Source organism: Patiria miniata, unplaced genomic scaffold, assembly GCF_015706575.1.
Source record: "Patiria miniata isolate m_02_andy unplaced genomic scaffold, ASM1570657v1 HiC_scaffold_23, whole genome shotgun sequence".
NCBI classification, from domain to species: Eukaryota; Metazoa; Echinodermata; class Asteroidea; order Valvatida; family Asterinidae; genus Patiria; species Patiria miniata.
The window spans coordinates 1720266-1740221 of record NW_024037062.1 but is presented as its reverse complement, the minus strand read 5'-3'; the positions used below and the strand labels follow the sequence as shown (position 1 = coordinate 1740221).

Genomic DNA, 19956 nt, shown 5'->3' with positions numbered 1-19956 from the left:
GGAGGTGAATTTTGGACTGTTAAGACCTTACAAAAAGTATGTCAGAGTCTAGGGTCAAGTATGGGCTGAAGTTAGGACCCAAGTCATGTTCACACTTACACCCATTTTGTAATACACATGACCCCCCCCCCCTAAAAATTAGTGAGTAATCCTTTTGTGAATCTGTATACCCTGAAAAGTATAAGGCAACAAAAGCATACTTTTTAGGCTATTCTCACACTACTTTTTTTTTACCCACTTTTCACGGATTGTGATACACCTGCTGGAAAAAAAAATGATACACTTCTGATGCACCCTGTCAACAGTTTGACACACCAAAGCATGGCTTGATGCATCCTTCTGCGTCAAAACCGTACAAAACCTGAACTACATGCATCCTCAATGCACTATTCCTTGAGGCACAGATTTGTCTTACAATTGACAAATGCATGAGACTTGTGAAGTTTTTCTTTCATTTTGCAATGCAAAACGTCATTGTAACCATCAGTCTTCTTTCTTTACTCTTCTTAACAGAAGCACTACCAGCAACTGATTCTCCCGCCGTTCTTCCAATTTTTTCCGAGGAGCCTCAAGATGCCTACATCATCAAGAACCGACCGGTGACGCTCTCCTGCCGGGCCCAGCCGGTCATCCAGCTCTACTTCCAGTGCAACGGAGAGTGGATGGCTGCCCAGAGACTAGAGCATCATGAAACATTCGACGATATAGAAGAACAACTCATGATCATTAGCATCTGTAAGATCAAAGATTTATATTTTTTTTTAAAGCGTCCAGGGTGGTTGTATGTGGTAGTATCGGTTACACACCGATGCTCCGACACACCTATGTTCTGACACACCTATGTTCTGACACCTATGTTCTATGTTCAGACTGCTCATATTCCTAACCCTAACCCTAACCCTAAACGTGAGTAACACAATATTATATGCAGGTTGTCGGAACATACATGTACATGTAGGGGTGTCGGAACACAGAGCAGTCACCGCAATATCAGGGTGGTACTTCATTCAATCACAAATCAAACCGAAAGTCAATCACAAGTCAAATCACTCCAGAAAACACATTTTGACAATATTGAAGAGCATCTCCTGAATGATCATTGACAAGGTATCTTATTGAGATTGGAATCCAGCCGACGAAAAATGTACTAAAATGTTTCCAGTGCTTTGCCAATGTTTTAGGTTCACAGGCATCCTACGTTCTTTAGTATTAAAAATAAACCCGGAAGGCAAATCGCTCAAATACAAGGTTTTCCGTAGGGAAAAATAAAGGAATAGATTTTGATTATTTGAGTGTGTGAAAATATTCAAATGTCTAAACGTCTTGTCTTTATGACAAAGGTGGTTGCTGAGTGCACTTGATCAATAGGCTATATTCACGTGTCTGCCAAATTAAATTGAAAGCGAGGTAAAACCTTAATTTTTGGAACTTGCGAATAAAAATGACAGCAATGAAATATATAGTTAATTAAAAATGAGTATTAGTCTGCTCTGATGAATAATTTTGAAATTTCTGATTAAACATACCCTGTTGTTTTAAACCACATTAAAAAAAAATTTAAAGTGAGGCTTGGAACGCATAAAAAGTCTGGCACCATCCCATATATACAGTTAACAATTTATAAAAATGCATTCAGGGAACAAGATCAAAAATGGCTTCTTCCTGAATAAGGTCTATTTTAATGGCTCTCTACAAACAAAGAGTAAGGAGGATATTGTGTTGTAATCCTTAAAATGCGCTAAATATAGCTTGCACTGTTTCGTTGCCATAGCAATCACCAAGGAAGATGTGGAGCAATACTTTGGCGTTGAAGACTACAGCTGCCAATGCGTTGGATGGAGTGATGACGATACGCACACAACGAGTAGTAAAGGATACGTGCGTGTTGCAAGTAAGTAAATAATAGTGGCCCTGACGTGGCGCACTTGAACAAATTTTGGAAAATCCGAAGTGAACGTTTAATAACTTCTTTAAAGTTCTTCGGATAAACCATTATTATTTCCACTCACATTCACAACTACAAGTTTGTCAGAAAATCATTTTCTTATTTTTGGGGGCATTTTAAGAGATTGGGGACATTGTGCACTTTAAAATAAAAAGTGGAAAATCACGCCAAAAGCAGTTTCTCTGTTAACTTTGTAACGGGTAGGTAAACTCAAGATTTATGAAAGGGAATGTTTAGAGCTTGATGAAATTTCACTTACTGTGAAATTTGAGGAAATTTTTTTGATTTAGCAAGGCACTAAAAATAAAGTGTGCCACGTTGGGGGCCGCACCACTTTAGTGGACATCAACAATACTTTGTGCAAATATACTCAGTAAAATAGGTCCTGCAGATTTGTGCATAATCTTAAGGCAAAAAAATGTACAAACTGAGGCGACTGGGCCCTTTTCATACATTGGACCTGTTCTCTGGAATAAACTACCAGATTCTATCCGGAACATTAATTCTCACGAAATTTCAAAACAGAACTTAAGACGGTTACACCTCTATGTTCCCACACTCCTATGTTCCGACTGCACATATTCCTATTCCTAACCCTAACCCTAACCGGGAGTAACACAATCAAGGTTGTCGGAACATAGGGGTGTCGGAACATAGAGCAGTCACCCTTAAGACAATGCCATTTACACAAGCATACTGAGTCTAACTTGTTTTGTATTTGTTGATTTCCGTTTTCGCCATTTTTATCATAGTGCATGTATTGCTGTATGTGCGCTTTGTAAATCCATATATTCATTTTACAATGTCTGTCAATGAGTTCCTACTTAGAAGCACAAAATGTCCCCTAAAAAAAATTCTAACTGTGTGTAAAAAAATACCATTGTTTCTCTGTTAATCTGTTGGATTGTTATATGATACAAAATGCTTCAGAATCAGAGAACCAATGCAGATAGTCTTTCAATCATAAAGAATCAAATTTTCAAAATCAAGTTATTCCAAACTGACATTTTATGTGTGTGTGCGCACTTGAGGATTTTCTGGCAACACTTTCCGACATTCAATATCAAAATATCCCGCTAGCAGTGATCACAGACACTTCAAAATCGTCTTGACTTTCTCCATGAACCAACAGGGTCTTCACCTCGCTGTGTTATTGCTGTTTACGGACGTTTCATCGGAGTCCCAGATCTGCAGAAATGACATGCTGGTCAACCTTATCAAAACTGTACTCAATAGCCCCTTTGTGCTTCAGTTGTATACAAAATATTGTCACCCTTTCTCAGTCAAAATTTATCCTATTTAAAAGATGGCCTCTTTAGAATAGTGGGCCATTTTTTTGGGTCAGTTTTCCAAGCATTTGTTGTCCATTTTCTGGGTTCCCAGGAGGTATAGTGATCAGAAGCAATCGTTCAATACGCAGTGGATTACCATCACTTTGTGTTAATTGAAAACAGTGTCTATTTCGGGACGCTGTTTGTACGGCCGGGTCTGGTTACCCATTTTGACCACGCTGGCATTGACAGGTGGAACAATGGGCCTCCAACGGCGCGCTTCAATTAGCCGCTGAACACTGGGAAAAGTGATACCGAGCAGCTCTCGAGTGTTGGCACACTACGGAACCAGCCCAGATAGACTCCGTCCATCGCAGGAGCCGGATTGCATTTCCCTCTTTTCCATAACAATAGGTTTCCAGGAGATAGCAAGCCCTAACCCCCTCCCCAGCGAATGTGTAATCTGAAACTGTACTCAGATTTTTTTGAGGGGGGAGGGCGGGGGAAGGATGGAGGTTTACTCACAGAGCAACAGCGGAATGGCCATAGTTGAAATGAATGTGCCAGTAGGCGTGCTTGTTTTAGAGGGAGGGGCAGGAGGGTTAATCCAGGCTTAATGATTATCTGCGACCACCCCGAAATTAGCGCGGTGGATGAATAGCGTCCGAGCCAGGGAAAATATTTGAACAAGTGTATTCCATGACTCAGAGTCTATCAGACTGCGTGGTTGGGGTCTCCTGGTAGGCACGCGCGAGTAAATAAACACGGGAGTGATTGGGCCACTTACATGGGGTCCGAGGAGAAAGTGTGCGTTAATTAAGGTTTTAAAGCCGTCGGAGACACCAAGAACGAGGAATCCATTGTTCGTTTCTCAGTTGATGGACGTCGGGGGTTTGTTTGGATGGATCTCTCGCAGGAGCTGTGAGAAATCCTGCCGCGGCCTTGAAATTGAGTCCTGTAGTCCTTTTCAGTGTGCTGTGCAGCGTTCATTATGGGGACAATGAAAGCAGATACTGTTGAAATGTGCTTGGCCTGGGGCATATCACAGATCAGCGGAAGGGGGTGGGGCAACATGAGCAAAAGAAGGGGGGCTGTAGAACATCAAAAAAGGGGTGCCGGGAGAGGGGGGGGGGTAATATAATAGATTTAGACACTTTGCAATTTAGCAGCCATCTCTTTCACACAGTTGAATTTGCATTTTGACCAGTTCGCTCCCGATCATTCAGAAATGGTCGCCGATATACAAACGTTCTACGCGTACATACAGCATGCGCTGTATCGAGATTTGACACGCACTTTGGTCACGTACACGTATTGTGCTGTTCTAAAAAGGACAAATTTCCATCATGATTATATTTACAAACGTCGCGAAAAAAACTGAACTCGGTGACATTCAAAAAGTAAAACTGTATAAGTAAATCAGATAAACCATCTACCTATAAAGACGGCAACTTGTCCTTTATTGATCACCAGCCGGTCTCTCCAATATGGCTTCAAATGGCTTGCCGTACGCTATCCAGTCTTTTCATAGACATCAGTTAAGCTTATGTCCATGTGGGAAAAAAACATGTACCTCAAAGATGGCTGCAATGCAAAGAATCTGTTGCAGGCGTGCAACTGTACATGACATCACTTCCCACTTGCCCTGAAGGGCAAAACCTAATATTGATCACTTCCCTTGAAAATGTAAACGTATTCCATTCAAAATTTAAAGATGCCATATCAAAGGTTCTCACACAGCTTTTGAACATTCCTCAGTTTTTACGACCTGCAAGTTGCATGTGGAACATTCTTAACAATATGGTTGCAGAGGAGCAACATCACTTATGTGTTGGTAATTTTTAATAAGGAGGGATATGGATCTAGAAATCCCGGGCAACTAGCTGTTAATTTTGTCAATTTTCAGGCACAGGCGCCTTCTTTTTGTCTCGGAAACAACACCGTCTGCCCCTTGACAAACCTTTATCATATTTTTCTCTCCTCGTATAATACTGGAGTTCTGTAACCCCTCGAGCTCACTCGCATCGCAGTTCAACTGTGATTCCCAAAAAAAAAAACACACACATAAAAACCACAGTATATGTTTCCCATTTTCCTGGCTGCTTCAGACACTTCACGCCTCATTACTCCAGTGAAGCCAGACCCAATTATCACGGTGCAGTCAAGAAAGACATATTTTCTGATCATTTATTCATTGCGTTGGGGATAAATTGATGCTTTGACATTTAGCTTTTCACACCAGGAAAAGAAGGATGCCGAAATGTATCTGTTTGTTGTTCGTGGCCCATTTGGAAAGTGCAGAAGAAGGATGTTTTATGTAGCACTCCGATTTGACGAAAAAATCACATAAATTTGTTTGACGACAATATCTTAAAAGCATCACCATACACGTTCAGTATTGAATCCGGGGTTTTCGATGCCTTCGACACTTGTAGATATGGGGCTGTCCATTAAGTATGTACTAGAAATGCTGACTTTTTAGAACCCCCCCCCCCCCCACGCTTGCCATATGGCGTGGTTCCAACCCACCCCCCCCCCCCTACACATACGCATTTCATAAACTGATGCAAGAAAAGATACATGATGTATTGTACACTGTACGTTGCGGTGTGCGCGCACTGTAGATATTTTAATGTACATTACAAAGCGATATGAATGCCTTACGCGTGCCGGGTTATTGAAGCAGTCTTTTTATTTAGTACCATCGCGGTCTGTGGGAAGATAAATGGAAATGGCGGGGGTGAAAGTTACAGTATAAGGATTTTTCGATGCATGCAAACTGGACCTGGTATGTATGAAAGTACATTGATTTCATGACAATTTATTAAAAGCAACTTATCACTTAGCATATATGCATTGGCTTGGACCCCCCCCCCCCCATACGCATGGTTTACGCAATGTTAACACCTCCCCCCCCCCCCTTTCATGTGTACGTACTTTATGGACAGCCACAATTCTTGTGGATGTCCTCTTCACTTTTGCAGGGTGATCAGTAGCGCATGATGTAGTTATTCCAGGATTTTTTTTCCTTTTTTTGGGGGGGGGGTATCAGCTTCAGTGTAGAATATAACATATGATCTCATATCTTTTCAAGGTCGTGATGATATTTCGCCAAGTCTGACAATTTTTTTATCACCCACTTCTTCAACATTGACAATGAGGGATGAGTTGGTCAGATCATTTGACTGTCTGACCAGTCTTGCATTACCTCAATATGAACGACCTGTCAATCGCGATCAGACACCGAGGCACAGGGATATAGTAACTGAAGGGCAAAACAGGTGAAACTTTGAAAATCTATGGGCCTGGCAACAACGCCACTTGACTTACAGAGAATATTTCATCAAATTGATGGGAGCTTGGTTGTGAAAAAAAGACTTTCTTGGGTCAACTGTTTCACAAGGAACTGTTGCATCAGCGTATTTGGAAATGTAATTGGCTGACGGCGCTCAACGCTCACACGAAGACATTATTGGTTTGTGTGGATTCAGAATAAAATTGGTTGTGTGTAAGCACCGTGGATATCAGATTTTTCAATAATCGATACGGAAATCCAATATCGAGAATATTTGATATAATTATCCCATGTAAAAGTTGAAGACCATAAAGCTGACACTTTGATTTAAAAAAAAAAAATGTTAAGTCCCAATTTTCCACGGCCTCCTCTTATTGCTCAAACTTTTTAAAACAAATCTCAGCACTGACAGTTTGTCCAGAACAGGCAGTTTCTTTTTGAGCCTTTGCATTGGGGAGACTGCAAATTCCAGCAAACGCAGAGCACAAAACGATACCACTTGGCAGTTCGTGATGTTTTTATTTTAAGTCACAAGCACAAGTTGCCGCAGAGTTTAATTTCATTTTACAGCAAACGTTAAGCACAAAGTAAAACACAAATGGGAGATATATTTTGACGATAATCTAACGCATTTTCAGTATGATTCCTCAATATCAAGAATATCGATATTTCAATAAGATTAACAAATTCCTATCAGCAATATCGATATCAAAATAATATTGAATATTCGGATAATATATCTATATATCGCCGGTGCTTATATGTTGTGTGTGCTTCACATACAGGCACCAGTAAATGAAGTGGTGTGTACCCGCCCACTGGAGCTTAGGAAAGCATACTCTTCATGCACACTGGCCATTTTTTACTTTTAATAGTGACCATATGAATTTACTGTTTTATTTTGTTCCAGGCCTGAAGAGACTTTTTGACAATGAACCTCTTGGACAGCGCGTCCAGCCTCAACAGTCCATCCAGTTACTATGCCGACCGCCCTCTGGGGTCCCTGATCCAACGGTATACTGGGAGAAAAATGGCGCCCGCATCGACACGTCCGACGTGCACTTCCTGCAGACACAGGAGGGGTTGATACTGAACCAGATCAGATTGGAAGATAGCGGCAACTACACGTGTGTAGCAGAGAACATCGCGGCAAAACGAGAAAGTGAAACCGCCCAAGTGATCGTCTACGGTAAGACAGAACAGCAGATCAACTTTCACGATTTTATCTTTTTAATACCCTGCCAGATCCATGAATACCTACCAGATTTTGGAGGATTTTGTAGGATTGAGAAAGTACATACAGGGCTGGGTTTTGCGCACCATAGGTACTAGTCGCCATTGTTCCATAGGCCCTAGGCACCAGTGTGTTCTGTATGCCCTGATTAAAGCGAAATGCTGCTTAAAGTGAAATTTAAACAGCTGTAAATTGTCAATGGAATGTTCGATTGAAGTGCAACAAGCAGTAAGGAGAAGTTTAATTGTTCTTTTTCATGATACCTGCAAACCCTCGATTCGACCTCTGCCCAGTTCTGTCTCATTTGGTCAGAACGCCTCATATTTTACAATTGATTCAGTCACAAAAGGAACTATATTCCTGCTCAGCGCAAATCCGGAGCTCTGTTTTAGTGACCTGTTACAAACTACCAGCCCTGTCAATGTCATGGGAACAAATCCCTCCCAACCTCCAATGCAACAGGTGGTCAGCTGATTCCTGGCATTTGTCTTATTTCCAGAGAGGGAAAGAGAGAGAGAGTTGTTTGTCAGCGGCCAGCACCTGTGGAAATATTTCATTCCCTAATCATCCAAGGATCACAAACGGCCCCCTGAGTATCCCAAAAGTCCCTCTGATCCAGAACTTCTTTTTTTGAGAAACTTTGTTCTGGGAGATGGATAAAAGAGAGCAATTTGAGTACATGAAAATATAGTTGACAATAAGAAAGACTGACAATAATGAAAGACACTTAGCAAGTTGAATTTGTTTTATCGACTTGCATGTGTAAAACGTTCAGATTTAAAGAAGTTAAAACAGAAAAAAAATTCAACAGGCCTGATCAGCACCATTGTAAGGTTGTGCTGCCACAAGCAAACATAATCCCCTCCAATCACAGTGGAAAGTTCGGCACCAACGATTAGTGTATTTTAACTGCTCAGCAAGCATGCATCTGTGTGTTGTACATGTACTAATTGTCCCGGATCAGCTGTTCTCCAAAATTTTCACTTCATACAGCACTTAAGGCATAACTCTAGAAATAAAAAAAAATTGTTTAAAGTCTGTGTAAAGCATGAAATTTCCTCTTTTTTGGTTACTTCCAAGTTGCATGCCAAGTAAGTTACACCACAAAAAAGGCAGCCACTGTGTACAGCATTAATATTGTGACACCATGTACCAATGCCATGAAGAGTCGTGGTGCCCCCCCCCCCCCCCCCCCCCCCGCACTTTTCATATTAAACTTGCGAAGGAAAAGTTTTGGACCCACTTTTTCGAGGAACAAAACAAATTTTGGCCCCCCCCCCCTTGTGCCTGGTTGCAGTCAAGTCTATCACAAGTCCATCATAAATCCAGTCATAATTTAATGTGAATCACAGCCTGAGATCAAGTCACAGGTAACGTACTGGTAGTAGCAATGGCAAAAAATGCCTTTGACACAGTTTATTTGAATAGCTTGTGACTTGACTTGGTACTTGTGATCGGCCTGTGACAACTATCCGCTCCGTTCACAAGTACCCCCTCACCGGCAAAGAAAGTACAGTTGGGGGGTGACCGACCGACGCCATCTTGCCTGACTGCAATTTTGCCGCGACGCGCAGCCGTACCATATCACTGCGTGTATATAGTACAAATCCCCTGGTGTACGTGCAGCACACACAAGGAATGGTGTGCGTCAACCAGCTAATTGTCCCGCCCATGGGACGTCGTTGCTAGGTTTAAAGGGCGCCCTCTTTTGTTAGCGCACAGAGCCCATAGAGGTAATATTGATGGACTCATGATTGCAACACTCTCTGTCTTTTGATTTAGTTGATGGCGGCTGGACATCATGGAGTCGCTGGACAGAGTGTGACGTCACCTGCGGCACAGGACTCCGGGAACGCAGACGTTCCTGTACCAATCCGCCAAGGAAGAATGGTGGTCAACAGTGCGGCGGGCAAGACATACAGACCATCTCATGCACAGAAGATTGCCCAGGTAATAGGATGAAGGCGACCGTGGTGGTTTTAGAAATCTTGGCTTCGACTTTGGGTTTTTTGGCCTTTCTCTTGGCTTCAGAATCCACAGCATTAAATGTCTAACCAAATGGAGAAAAAAAATCAAAAACTTCAGCCTCATTTTACGGGACTTGCTATTCCTGAAGGACCTATATTGAGCCAGTTTTTCCCAAGCCAGGAGCTTAAAAATCTCCTAAAGCAGGACCTGGAGACAAAACCAACTTCTGGAATTTCCTCAAAAGAGAGTTGAGGAATACTGAAGACTATTGGTGCCGGGAGCTTCATATACCAAGTTTATGCATATTCATAAGAAAATTTGTACGTGTAATGCATTTGAACCAGAGCCCAGATTGACCTTTTTATATGGTGGACACAATACGAGGGCGCTGTTTTGTTTGGATAAACACATTTATATTTACCCAAATCAAATAGCAGCACCCTCTGTCAACCATATCGCAAAAAGGCTGATACGACAAAGCCAAGATTTTGGCAAAAAAAGCCATCTGTGTGTAATTATATCTCATATAGGAAAACCAGTGGTAGGAACTTTTTTGAAATGACATCATTGCCTGCATGTAACTCATATAGACAAAGAAAAGTGAACACCGAGGGCAGCATGTACATTTACTAATAATGCAGTTCTGTTTTTTGTTTTATTCTGTGATGTACAAAAATTATATTAACTGTTGGATAGCTTGCCCAGCATTTTTTTTTGAGAATAATACAAACAATATCTGTCCTTTCTGTACAATTACCATCGCAAGGAAGTTATATTTTCATCAGATTTTGTTGGTTGGTTGGTTGGTTGGTTTCTCTGTTAAAAAGATAACTCAAAAAGTTATGGACGGATTTGCATGAACATTTTTTGAGGGGTGTTCCTTGATTCAAGTACAAATCGATTAGATTTTGGAAGTGATCTGGATCCAGGATATTTTTCAAGGATTCTTCACCATTTATGCTACCGGTAGTATTTCTTTTGGTGTACTGACAATATGGCAGGGAATTATTTAGCATTGACGGTGGTTTGAGCTCTCTGAGTGCTTTCTAGTTTGTAATTTGAATGAATTTGCATAAATTACAAAAGATTTGTTAACGGCATGACAGTACATAGAACTAACACTGATAGAGAATACATCTAACATTGCATCTCAATGGAGCCTTTAAAATAAAATGAGTTTTGTCCTCATTTTTGTTGTTGGGCAGTTAATGGTGAATGGGGGAGATGGTCGGATTGGTCGACATGTAGTGGCAACTGTCAGCAAGTTAGGAGTCGTTACTGCGACGACCCACCGCCCAAAAATGGCGGTCAAGACTGCTTTGGCGAAAACTTTGAACGGAGGAACTGCACTGGCGGACGCTGCAGAAGTAAATATCTAAAACTTGTTCTAGAACTTCAAATTTTCAATTATAGTTAAGGCAAACTGGCACAACCCTGGCTGCCTTTATACTATCAAACATTTACCCAAATTCAACTTCTGCATTTGTGATACTCATTCTGAACCTTAGGGATACTGTCCAGCCACTGTTACCCGGCATAGCCATTATTTTTTACCTTAGTTACAAGGTAGAGCAATTGGGTAATTGCTCAATGTTGAGTTCAGGAAAATTCATGGTCAAAATTCCAAGGAGTGGGAGTTGACTCTTGATTTGGTTCAACATAAGCTGCGTTCACATTGGACTGCATTTCACATTGGACTGCATTTTGCAAAACGTCACCACAGTCAATTACGATGTCATTCTTCCTCAACCCAGTTGGCCCTGTGAAACTAACTGATGCAGACCGTAAAACTCAGAATCGACAGTCGACACTTGACAATTTGGAAGTTTGATGGCTGTCCGCACTGGACTTAATTTGGTTAAGTTGACACCAGTCTCGGTTAGTTTTACCATAAAAAGTCCAATGTGAACAAAGCTTTTGTAGTTAAGTGCAATTAGGTGGTAAAAAGGTGCCAAATGGTACCACTCCCCCCCCCCCCAAAAAAAAATGTGTTAGTTTTCCTGACACTATGGCTTAAGAATTTACATGCAGGCTTTGGTATCATATCATATTCTGGTATCTTCAGATTGATTTGATCTGTCGAAAGAATTCAGAAATAGTTCTTGCAAAGTTTGAGATTTGAAAACAAATTCAGACATTAAAGTAACAAAAGCTGTTTCAAGAATTTTAAACACGGTCCATTCTGGTGCAGATTTTGTACTTGGAACAGTCGTACAGTATTTCAAATCTGTTGAAAAAACTTTTTTAAAATTTGAAAATTTGCTGTTATTTATTTGTAATCTAGGTTTGAAAGTTTCCACAACCACCACAGCTCATCCACCTGTTGCAGCTTCAGGAACAGACAACAATGGCAAAGGCCCCCCTGTCGGTACGGTAAACGAGGACCCAAAAGGTGAGAGGTCTAACATTTGGCTGATGAAAAAGGGCATCATGAGAAATACAATTTAAAATTAATCAAATTGAATACTCTGATTTGAACAGAAGATAACTGTCCCCCAGCCAACTTTGAACATTCGTTTTAAAGTTACAGAAAAAAATGGTTGTGCCTCTTTCATAATTTTAGGTTTATAGCTACCAGTTAATACATGATTGTGTTTTTCAGGGTTTGAGGATTTTTTTTCAAGACATCTGACAAAAGGCGAGTGGTGTGGGCTTGGATTTGATTATTTCTCCTATTAAGTAGCTTTTTCAGATTCTAATAAGCAAGTTGCATTGATCCCCTCTGTGATTTTGTCGTGTGTAGTCCATTCATTTAGAGATTTTGACATGGATAACTATGGAAAACTGCACGTAGACATTGAAAGTTTCCGTAAAGCTATGCAGGTTCAGGCCTGAATATTTTGAGATTGAATGGTGCAATTTTGAAGTATATTTGTTTGTGACTTCTCTCTTCCAGTGAAAGACCCCAGTGAGGATCAGATCCCTCTGTACGTCGGTGTGGCCCTGGCGGCACTGGTTTTTCTTCTCGTCTTTGTCTTTATGATTGTCTGCATAGCAACGCGTAGGAAGAGGCAAGGATCAGGTTTCGCAGCTACAACTAGAGGTAAAGCAATATCTAAACCTGGTCAGAAATTTTTGGGTTTTGGGGTTTATTTTAAATAACAATACTTTTAAAATAGAAGGCCTTGATTCTCATTTTTTAGATTATTTTGTTCTAGATGAATGTAATTTGGCGATGCTGTCCGTTCAACCAGATCTGACGCAGTCGGCGCCTCACACCATGTGCACACACGTCACCCTCCCCAACCACAATTCAGAAAAGATCCAGATGACGCCATCGCCCATCTTCCCAACAGAGGCCTACTATGAAGACCCCAAGGACATCAAACCAAATGGGATGACGGTGACATTCTCGGCCAAAAACGGCGTGATGACCCACCTGAATGATTACTCCTCAGACTCGTCAAACTATGCCGTGCCGAACGGGAACCCAATAATTGATCCCTCCATGCACCAGTATATACCCCTTGTCGGGCCGACGCAAGACTGCTGCCGCCAGATACTCCACAACAGACCCCCCATGGACTTGCCGTGTCGCAACATCCTCCACAACGCGCCTCAGCAGCGTTGCTCTGAGCCTGACGGCGAAGACAACACCACAGCATTTCACGAGCGACGGCTCAGAGACTCGGCCGTCCATTCGTCCGAAGAGGAGAGCATCTCGCCCGGATCACCGTATGGGTCCGATCAGGGAAGGGCTCCCTCTATTGTCAGCGCGGGGATCCCATCACACATAGACTCGCACTGTATGTCATGGGGCATGGTGAGCCATCGTGGGGGGAGACTTGTCATACCTGATGCAGGTGAGATTTGGGTTTCATTTTCAGGTTAGGAGGCTTTTAGTGAAGATCTTAAAGGGAAGGTACAACATTTGCAAACATCAAAAAATGAAAAGATCAAATTATAACGAAATGCCTTACTGGATTGTTAGGGAATGACAGTCTCAAGCATCATGTAAAGTTGTGGCTCCTGGTGTGCTGGCATTTTCAAGAAAAACTGTATTTTTCCAACACTGGTCGGCTGACCAGCATTGGAAAAAACTGGCTTTTTTCAAAACGTGCTCCTAATTTTCATATGTAGTTCGTCTGCATTTTCTTTGCAATTGATTACGCATCTGTGAAGACTACAAGCCTGCTAGAGTGATTCTCTGACCTAACAATTCCTCAATGTCTATAGATTGCTCTGTTTCATCTTAAGTGGGGTCAGGGAACCAGACTACAAGAACATGATTGGTTTTCTTGGTTTTTCCAGCATCTACAAGCCCAAACGTGAAACAAGTCAGTGTAACAATTTTTGCTATAACATACTAATCTCCAAAACCATTAATTTCTGAAAACTGCAGCAAAAGCAAATGTTGTTCATTCCCTTTAAACACGTGTTTGAGACTATATTTTTCCAGATATGTGCTGAGTTCAAATTGAGTTTTACTTATGAATTATTAGGAACGACTTGAAAGATTAATTGTTTAAAAGGAATATACAACATTTGCTTTTGCTGTAATTTTCAGAAACGGATAGATTGAGGGGGTTAGTATGTTATAGCAAATATTGCTACACTGACTTGTTTGATGTTTGGGTTCTTAGATGCTGGAAAAAAAACAAGAAAAACAATCGTGTTCTTGTAGTCTGGTTCCCTGACCCCACTTAAGATGAAAAGGAGCAATTTATAGATGTCAGGGAATTCTAAGGTGAGGGAATCAGTCTAGCTGGCTGGTACCCATTCACAGGTGTGCAATCGATTGCCAAAAAAATGTGGACTAACTAAATATGATAAATTTGAAGCAGTATTTGAAGGAAAAAAAACAGTTTTTCCAACGCTGATTGGCCGACCAGTGTTGGAAATTGATACAAAAATACCACTTTCCTTGAAAATGTCAGTACACCATATGCCATGATTTTACAGGATGCTTTAGACTGTCATTCACTAACAGTCCAGTAGATATATTTCGCGATAATTTGGTAGTTTTATTTTTTGATGTTTGTAAATGTTTCATATTCCTTTTCTTCATGAATGACTCCAGGGTCTAGTCGATGGAAAATTAATTTATAAAAGTCGTGTATTTGGTACCAAACTTTCCCTACGAAGTTCATGTTGTGTCTATCCTTATCCCTAGGTATCAGTATGTTTATACCAGAAGGGGCTCTTCCAAAAGGTCACTCGGAGGACCTTTACATTGCGGTCAGTCGGGACGTCAACGACCGTCCCCGGGTCAGCGGCAAGCAGACCATTCTTAGTCCGGTGGTCATCTGCGGACCACCGGGACTGACCTTTGCTAAGCCGGTCATTATCACCACGCCACACTGCGCCAACGGGATGAGAGGGGAATGGAGATGTTCGGTGTACAGCAATATGTGCCGATCTGGAGAACAGCAAGCTTGGGAGGTTGGTTTAATCACAAGTCATCGCAAATTGATCACAAGTTAATCACTACTCAATCACAAGGCATCGCAACTCAATCACAAGTCTTACATGGGTGGCAAGTGCGTAAAGTGATCGCCACTCACCATTGTGGCACGGGTTCGATTCCCAGCTCGGACCATATGTGATTGGAGTTGTTCGTTGATTCTCTCCTGTGCCATGAGGGTTTTTCTCCAGGCTCTCTGGTTTTCCTCCCTCCGCAAAAATCAAAACTTTTGATCTCTGGCTGTGCTGTGTGATCAGACAAGGGTTGACAGTGGCTGCCTAATTATAGCCTTGACATGCATTCAACTTGACCGCATCGAAGCTGCATCCTTCGCAATTCAGCTTCTTCGCTGCGAGTAAGGATAATTAGGCCACCATAAGTCATCAGGTCGTCATTACAACTTGATCTCAAGTCAAGTTTACCTGTCAAATTTGTAAGTCGGTCCCAAGATGAATTCACCAGTCAATCAAAAGTCAGTGGCTAGTCGATCACAATTCATCCCTCGACAGATACACAAGTCATCACAAGTCAATCAACCATCGATCACAAGTCATCGTTAGTCAAGCAGAAGTCAAGCAGTAGTCAATCACAAAGCACTCACTCAGCGATTACTATTTTATATCAAGTCTTGACTCGTAAGTGAAAGAAAGGATGGTAGTATGATTGTTTTGTGTTTAGTTTGCATAGGCTTGTATATTTTCCTTATGGAGCCATGAAATTGATTCTAGGCTTAATACTGGCTTGATTTTTACGTTCTGTTTGCAATCACGGTTGATCTCTCATCCAGAAAATTGCCATAGTGGGTGAGGAGACGATCAACACGCCCATTTTCTGCCAAGTTGACAAGCGGCAGTGCTCAATGGTGACCGACCAGCTCAGCTGGTTTGCCTTCCTGGGGGAATCCCTGCCCAGCAAAGCTGCCAGTAAGGTGCTGAAAATTGCCGTGTTTGGCCCCATCCTGAGAGCCATGATGGACTACAGCATCAAGGTCTACGTCATGGAAGATACACCTGATACCTTAGAGGTAAGTGGGAAGTTAAATTTTACATTTAATATTGGATTTTTGCCTTTTTGTTAATCACTTTAGTGAATTGTGAAACCCAATATGGATTTTACATTTTGCCAAACACAAAAATATCCATCACATGTAATAAAGTGTTTCTGGTAGCAGAGAACAAGGTCCCGCAAACTGTTCAAAGTTTTGTAGGTTGGAAGCCTGACGAAATCTTAAGAGAAAAGACGGAGAAGAAATGTTCAGCTTTAAAGGTGGGAGGAAAACCTAGTATAAATGATACACCGGTAAAAAGTAGTGGTGGGAATCCAGACTCATTTTTTGGACAAGACATTTTTGTGTCTAAGATTTGATGTTCAGCACCGTTGTGTTTTTCCCCTTGTTCTTTGGCAGAATGTGATCCAGATAGAGCAGAGATTAGGCGGTCGTCTCCTGCACAGACCCAAGCAGCTTCTCTTTACAGACACTGGCCACAATCTGCGTCTGTCAATCGAGGACATCATGCCTGGCTGGCAGTGTAAAGTTGCCTCTAACTTCCAGGTAAAGGACTCTACAACCCTTCCTCTCTTTCAAAATGCAATCAAACTAACAACAGATTTGCTTGAAATTTAGAAGAAAGTTCCATCCAAGAACTGTGGCTAATTATTATTTGACAGAAGCTTCACAAAACAGTTGATTGTTATTATTATTATTATTATTATTATTTCTGGTACTGAAACCAAGGATTCCTCAAAAGCGCCCTTGGCACTGTAGCTCGAAAGTGTGAAGAAACCTGTAGAGAGGAGACAATGAGAAGAAATCACAATTTTAGAGGTGGGAGCAAAACTCCAGAAGAATATTCATGGGAAAACCCACGGAATCAAGTAGGGACTAAAAACCCAATCCACATATTGGCCACAGTGGGATTCGAACCTGGCCATATTTTTTGTGGGCCCCAAAAAAATGGGTTCTGGATCTGCCCTTGTACTAGGTTGCGTTGTCTTGTTTCATCATAAAAATACTAGATATTGAAACATAAAGGGGGGGTTCACTTGAGCACAAAGTTTGTAACACAGTCTATGATGGTGTAATTGTAACTTCATTTACTTTTATATTTGCAGGAAATCCCTTTCTACCATATTTGGAGTGGCGCGTCCAACACCTTGCACTGTGCCTTCACCCTGGGAAGGGTGGACCCCGCTATCACCATGGTGAGATGTCGCATCGAGGTCATGCAGGGGTCATCGCCCAACAACCGGCAGGTCATCGAAATATCCAGATGCGTGGATGATGTAAGTAGTGCCTACAAAAATGTGAGCGTTGAGAAAATTGTGGTACGAGCTGCAGTAGCAAATGTTCTGTCCTGAACTGGTTAAGTTAACATGTTTTTTGTTCATAATTATTATTGTTATTAATCATTTCTGGTAATGAAACCAAGGATTCCTCAAAAGGGCCCCAGGCACTGTAGCTCGCAAGCCTGAAGAAACCTGTGGAGAGAAAACAATGAGAAAAAGTTACAGTTTTAGAGGTGGGAGGAAAAGCCCAAAAGAATATTCTGGGGAAAACCCACGGAATCAGGCAGGGGCTGAAAACCCAATCCACATATTGGCCCAGGCGGGATTCGAACCCGGGTCACAGCGGTGGAAGGCAAGGAAAGTACCGCTACGCCAACCTGACTCCCCATGTTTTTTGTTCATTGACCTAATCTTTTTTTCTCTTTGTCAGATGTGTGACCACAGTCACTCGGAGCCTGACGTTGCAATCTGCACCTCTGGATATGGCTCCATGACCCTGGAAGCACCCAACAAAGCCTTCCGCTTGTCCAGACCATTCAGATCCCAGCTCTGCACGTTGCTGGACCCACCGAGAAGCAGAGGAAACGACTGGAGAATGCTGGCCTCAAAACTAGGGGTGGATGGGTAAGGTTTCAAATTCAATTCATTGAGTTTAACCGCAGCTGGCCCTTTTGTATGCAGTAATTAGCTTTGATCATCAAATCGAAGGCGCATGTTTGTCCACAGCTCATCTCACAGTATCTGGATGTTCTTTTTTCGTTGGGTCATTTGAAGCACAAATGTTCAACACCCCAATGCACACAGCATGCAGGATTTGCGTAACAGGATTCAGCGAGAAGTGGATATTTTGCGAGAAGATCTAGATACCTTGAGACGAGCTGTTAACGACATGCGCTGTCGATGTCTACTGTGTTTGAAGACGGGAGGGGGACACGTGGAGGGTCTCGGTGAATGAGGAAAAATCAGAAACTCATACCTGAAAATGTTTTACTCATGAACAAAAATCCAATGATTGAACAAAAATCTGAGTGTTCTTTAAGTTGTTATGCTCTTGTGGTATTTCACCTCGGATGTCCTCTGGCACACTGTGCGGACTTTGTTCGACATGAAAGGGTACAAACCCCAATTTTGAACCATATTTTCAAGACAATGGTGCTCAGTGATGCGTGACCCTGAATTGTCAACCAAGGTAGCATTGAAAAGCATGTACCTAATTCTGCTTTAAGATGATACCATACGTTTTACTGGTAAACGTTTAGTCTGGCCTTTTTTTTAAATGCCCGGTATTGATTCTTGGAAAGAAAAGGTTACAAAACTATTCACTCTGCCATACTGTTCTTTCCACTTTCACAGCTACATCAACTACTTTGCCATCAAGCCCAGCCCGACTGACCAAATCCTAGACCTCTGGGAGGCTAGACATCGTGAGGAGGGCGCTGTCCTAGACTTGGCAAGAGTCCTGCAAGAGATGGGCAGGCAGGACGCGCTGGCTGTGGTTGAGAAACAGTTGGGAGCCTGGATGTAATCTGAGAAGCAGGTGAGTAGGACAAGTGCAGGTGGTATCTGGAACACATGTAAGTTAGGACAGCAATAAACAGCTGTAGGTGCTCAGAGCAACTGGAACTACAAGGTGTATGGACTTGAACAGGTGCTTGGAACACATTCAGTTGCTGAGAACAAGTATCTTGAATACCAGGTGTGGTTGAGCTATAGGTACAAGAATGTAAAACTGATCAGAGGCAAGTGCAGGTGCTCAAAGCACCTGTAGTCGATTGGAAAAAATCTGTCTGGGAAACCTTCAAGTGTTGCACAGCTCTAGGTGCATGGATGTAAACTGTAGGTGGAGGTCAGAGGTGCTTTGGACCTATTCAGGTGTATGGAAGAGGGAAGATTCTATGAGCACCTGCAAAAACAACACCTGAAGGTGCTTAAAGCAACGTGACAGATGCTTTGCTACTAACTGCAAAGAAGTGGCACTGAATTAAGGTAAATGGGATTTTTCCAGGCAACTTGTAATCCCTCTGCAAGGAATTCTGGTTCAACCATATTGTTTGTTCAGCATGTTATGGAATATTGAATATACCGATGTAAATGATACTGAATTAAGTTGTCTTTTACGCGACATGACCTGCAAAGTTTGATAGGGTAAATATTTTTAAATGCTGCTAAGATATGCCTTTCATAGTGTTGTTGAATTCTGCGAAACAATAGCAGAGGATATTCATTTTTGATGTTTAAAATCGTTTTCCTTCCATTTTCCTCTTTATTTGGTTTAATTTGTTGGGTTCTGCGTTGTTCATTAACTTTTTTTGTTATTTGGTTTTGAAGCAGCTACACTGAGCTAATTCATCAGCATGTGGACGTTCTGAATTAATTTCCACTCATGTTCAAGTATTGTTGTGTCTGCAATGTTTATATTGCAAGTGCATGTAGTTGAATACATGTGTGTATTGGGCATTAGCTGTCGCTTGGCCATCAACGGCCAACTTTGGCCCAAAATATAATATCTTTATATGGGGTTTGAAATCTGTTTTCCCTTCGAAATATTCATGC

General features: G+C 41.8%; 1 protein-coding gene across 1 annotated transcript; it reads left to right on the top strand.

Annotated features, from left to right (window-relative positions):
- The first annotated feature begins 461 nt into the window (after nucleotides 1-461).
- LOC119731354 (netrin receptor UNC5C-like) lies at nucleotides 462-19075 on the top strand. The gene is made up of 14 exons (XM_038204533.1): nucleotides 462-735; nucleotides 1772-1891; nucleotides 7422-7700; nucleotides 9528-9695; nucleotides 10919-11080; nucleotides 11998-12105; nucleotides 12610-12756; nucleotides 12872-13516; nucleotides 14827-15095; nucleotides 15905-16141; nucleotides 16523-16669; nucleotides 17230-17400; nucleotides 17834-18027; nucleotides 18757-19075. The coding sequence occupies exons 1-14, from the start codon at nucleotides 462-464 to the stop codon at nucleotides 18926-18928; spliced, it is 3093 nt and encodes a 1030-aa protein (XP_038060461.1). The 3' UTR covers nucleotides 18929-19075.
- The last annotated feature ends 881 nt before the right edge of the window (nucleotides 19076-19956 follow it).

Excerpts from the sequence above, each read along its gene's own strand:
- LOC119731354 (XM_038204533.1), top strand. The coding sequence starts at position 462 with ATGCAAAACGTCATTGTAACCATCAGTCTTCTTTCTTTACTCTTCTTA. Across the intron at positions 7,701-9,527 it reads CGCCCAAGTGATCGTCTACG|TTGATGGCGGCTGGACATCA; the intron begins GTAAGACAGAAC and ends CTTTTGATTTAG. Across the intron at positions 11,081-11,997 it reads CACTGGCGGACGCTGCAGAA|GTTTGAAAGTTTCCACAACC; the intron begins GTAAATATCTAA and ends TTTGTAATCTAG.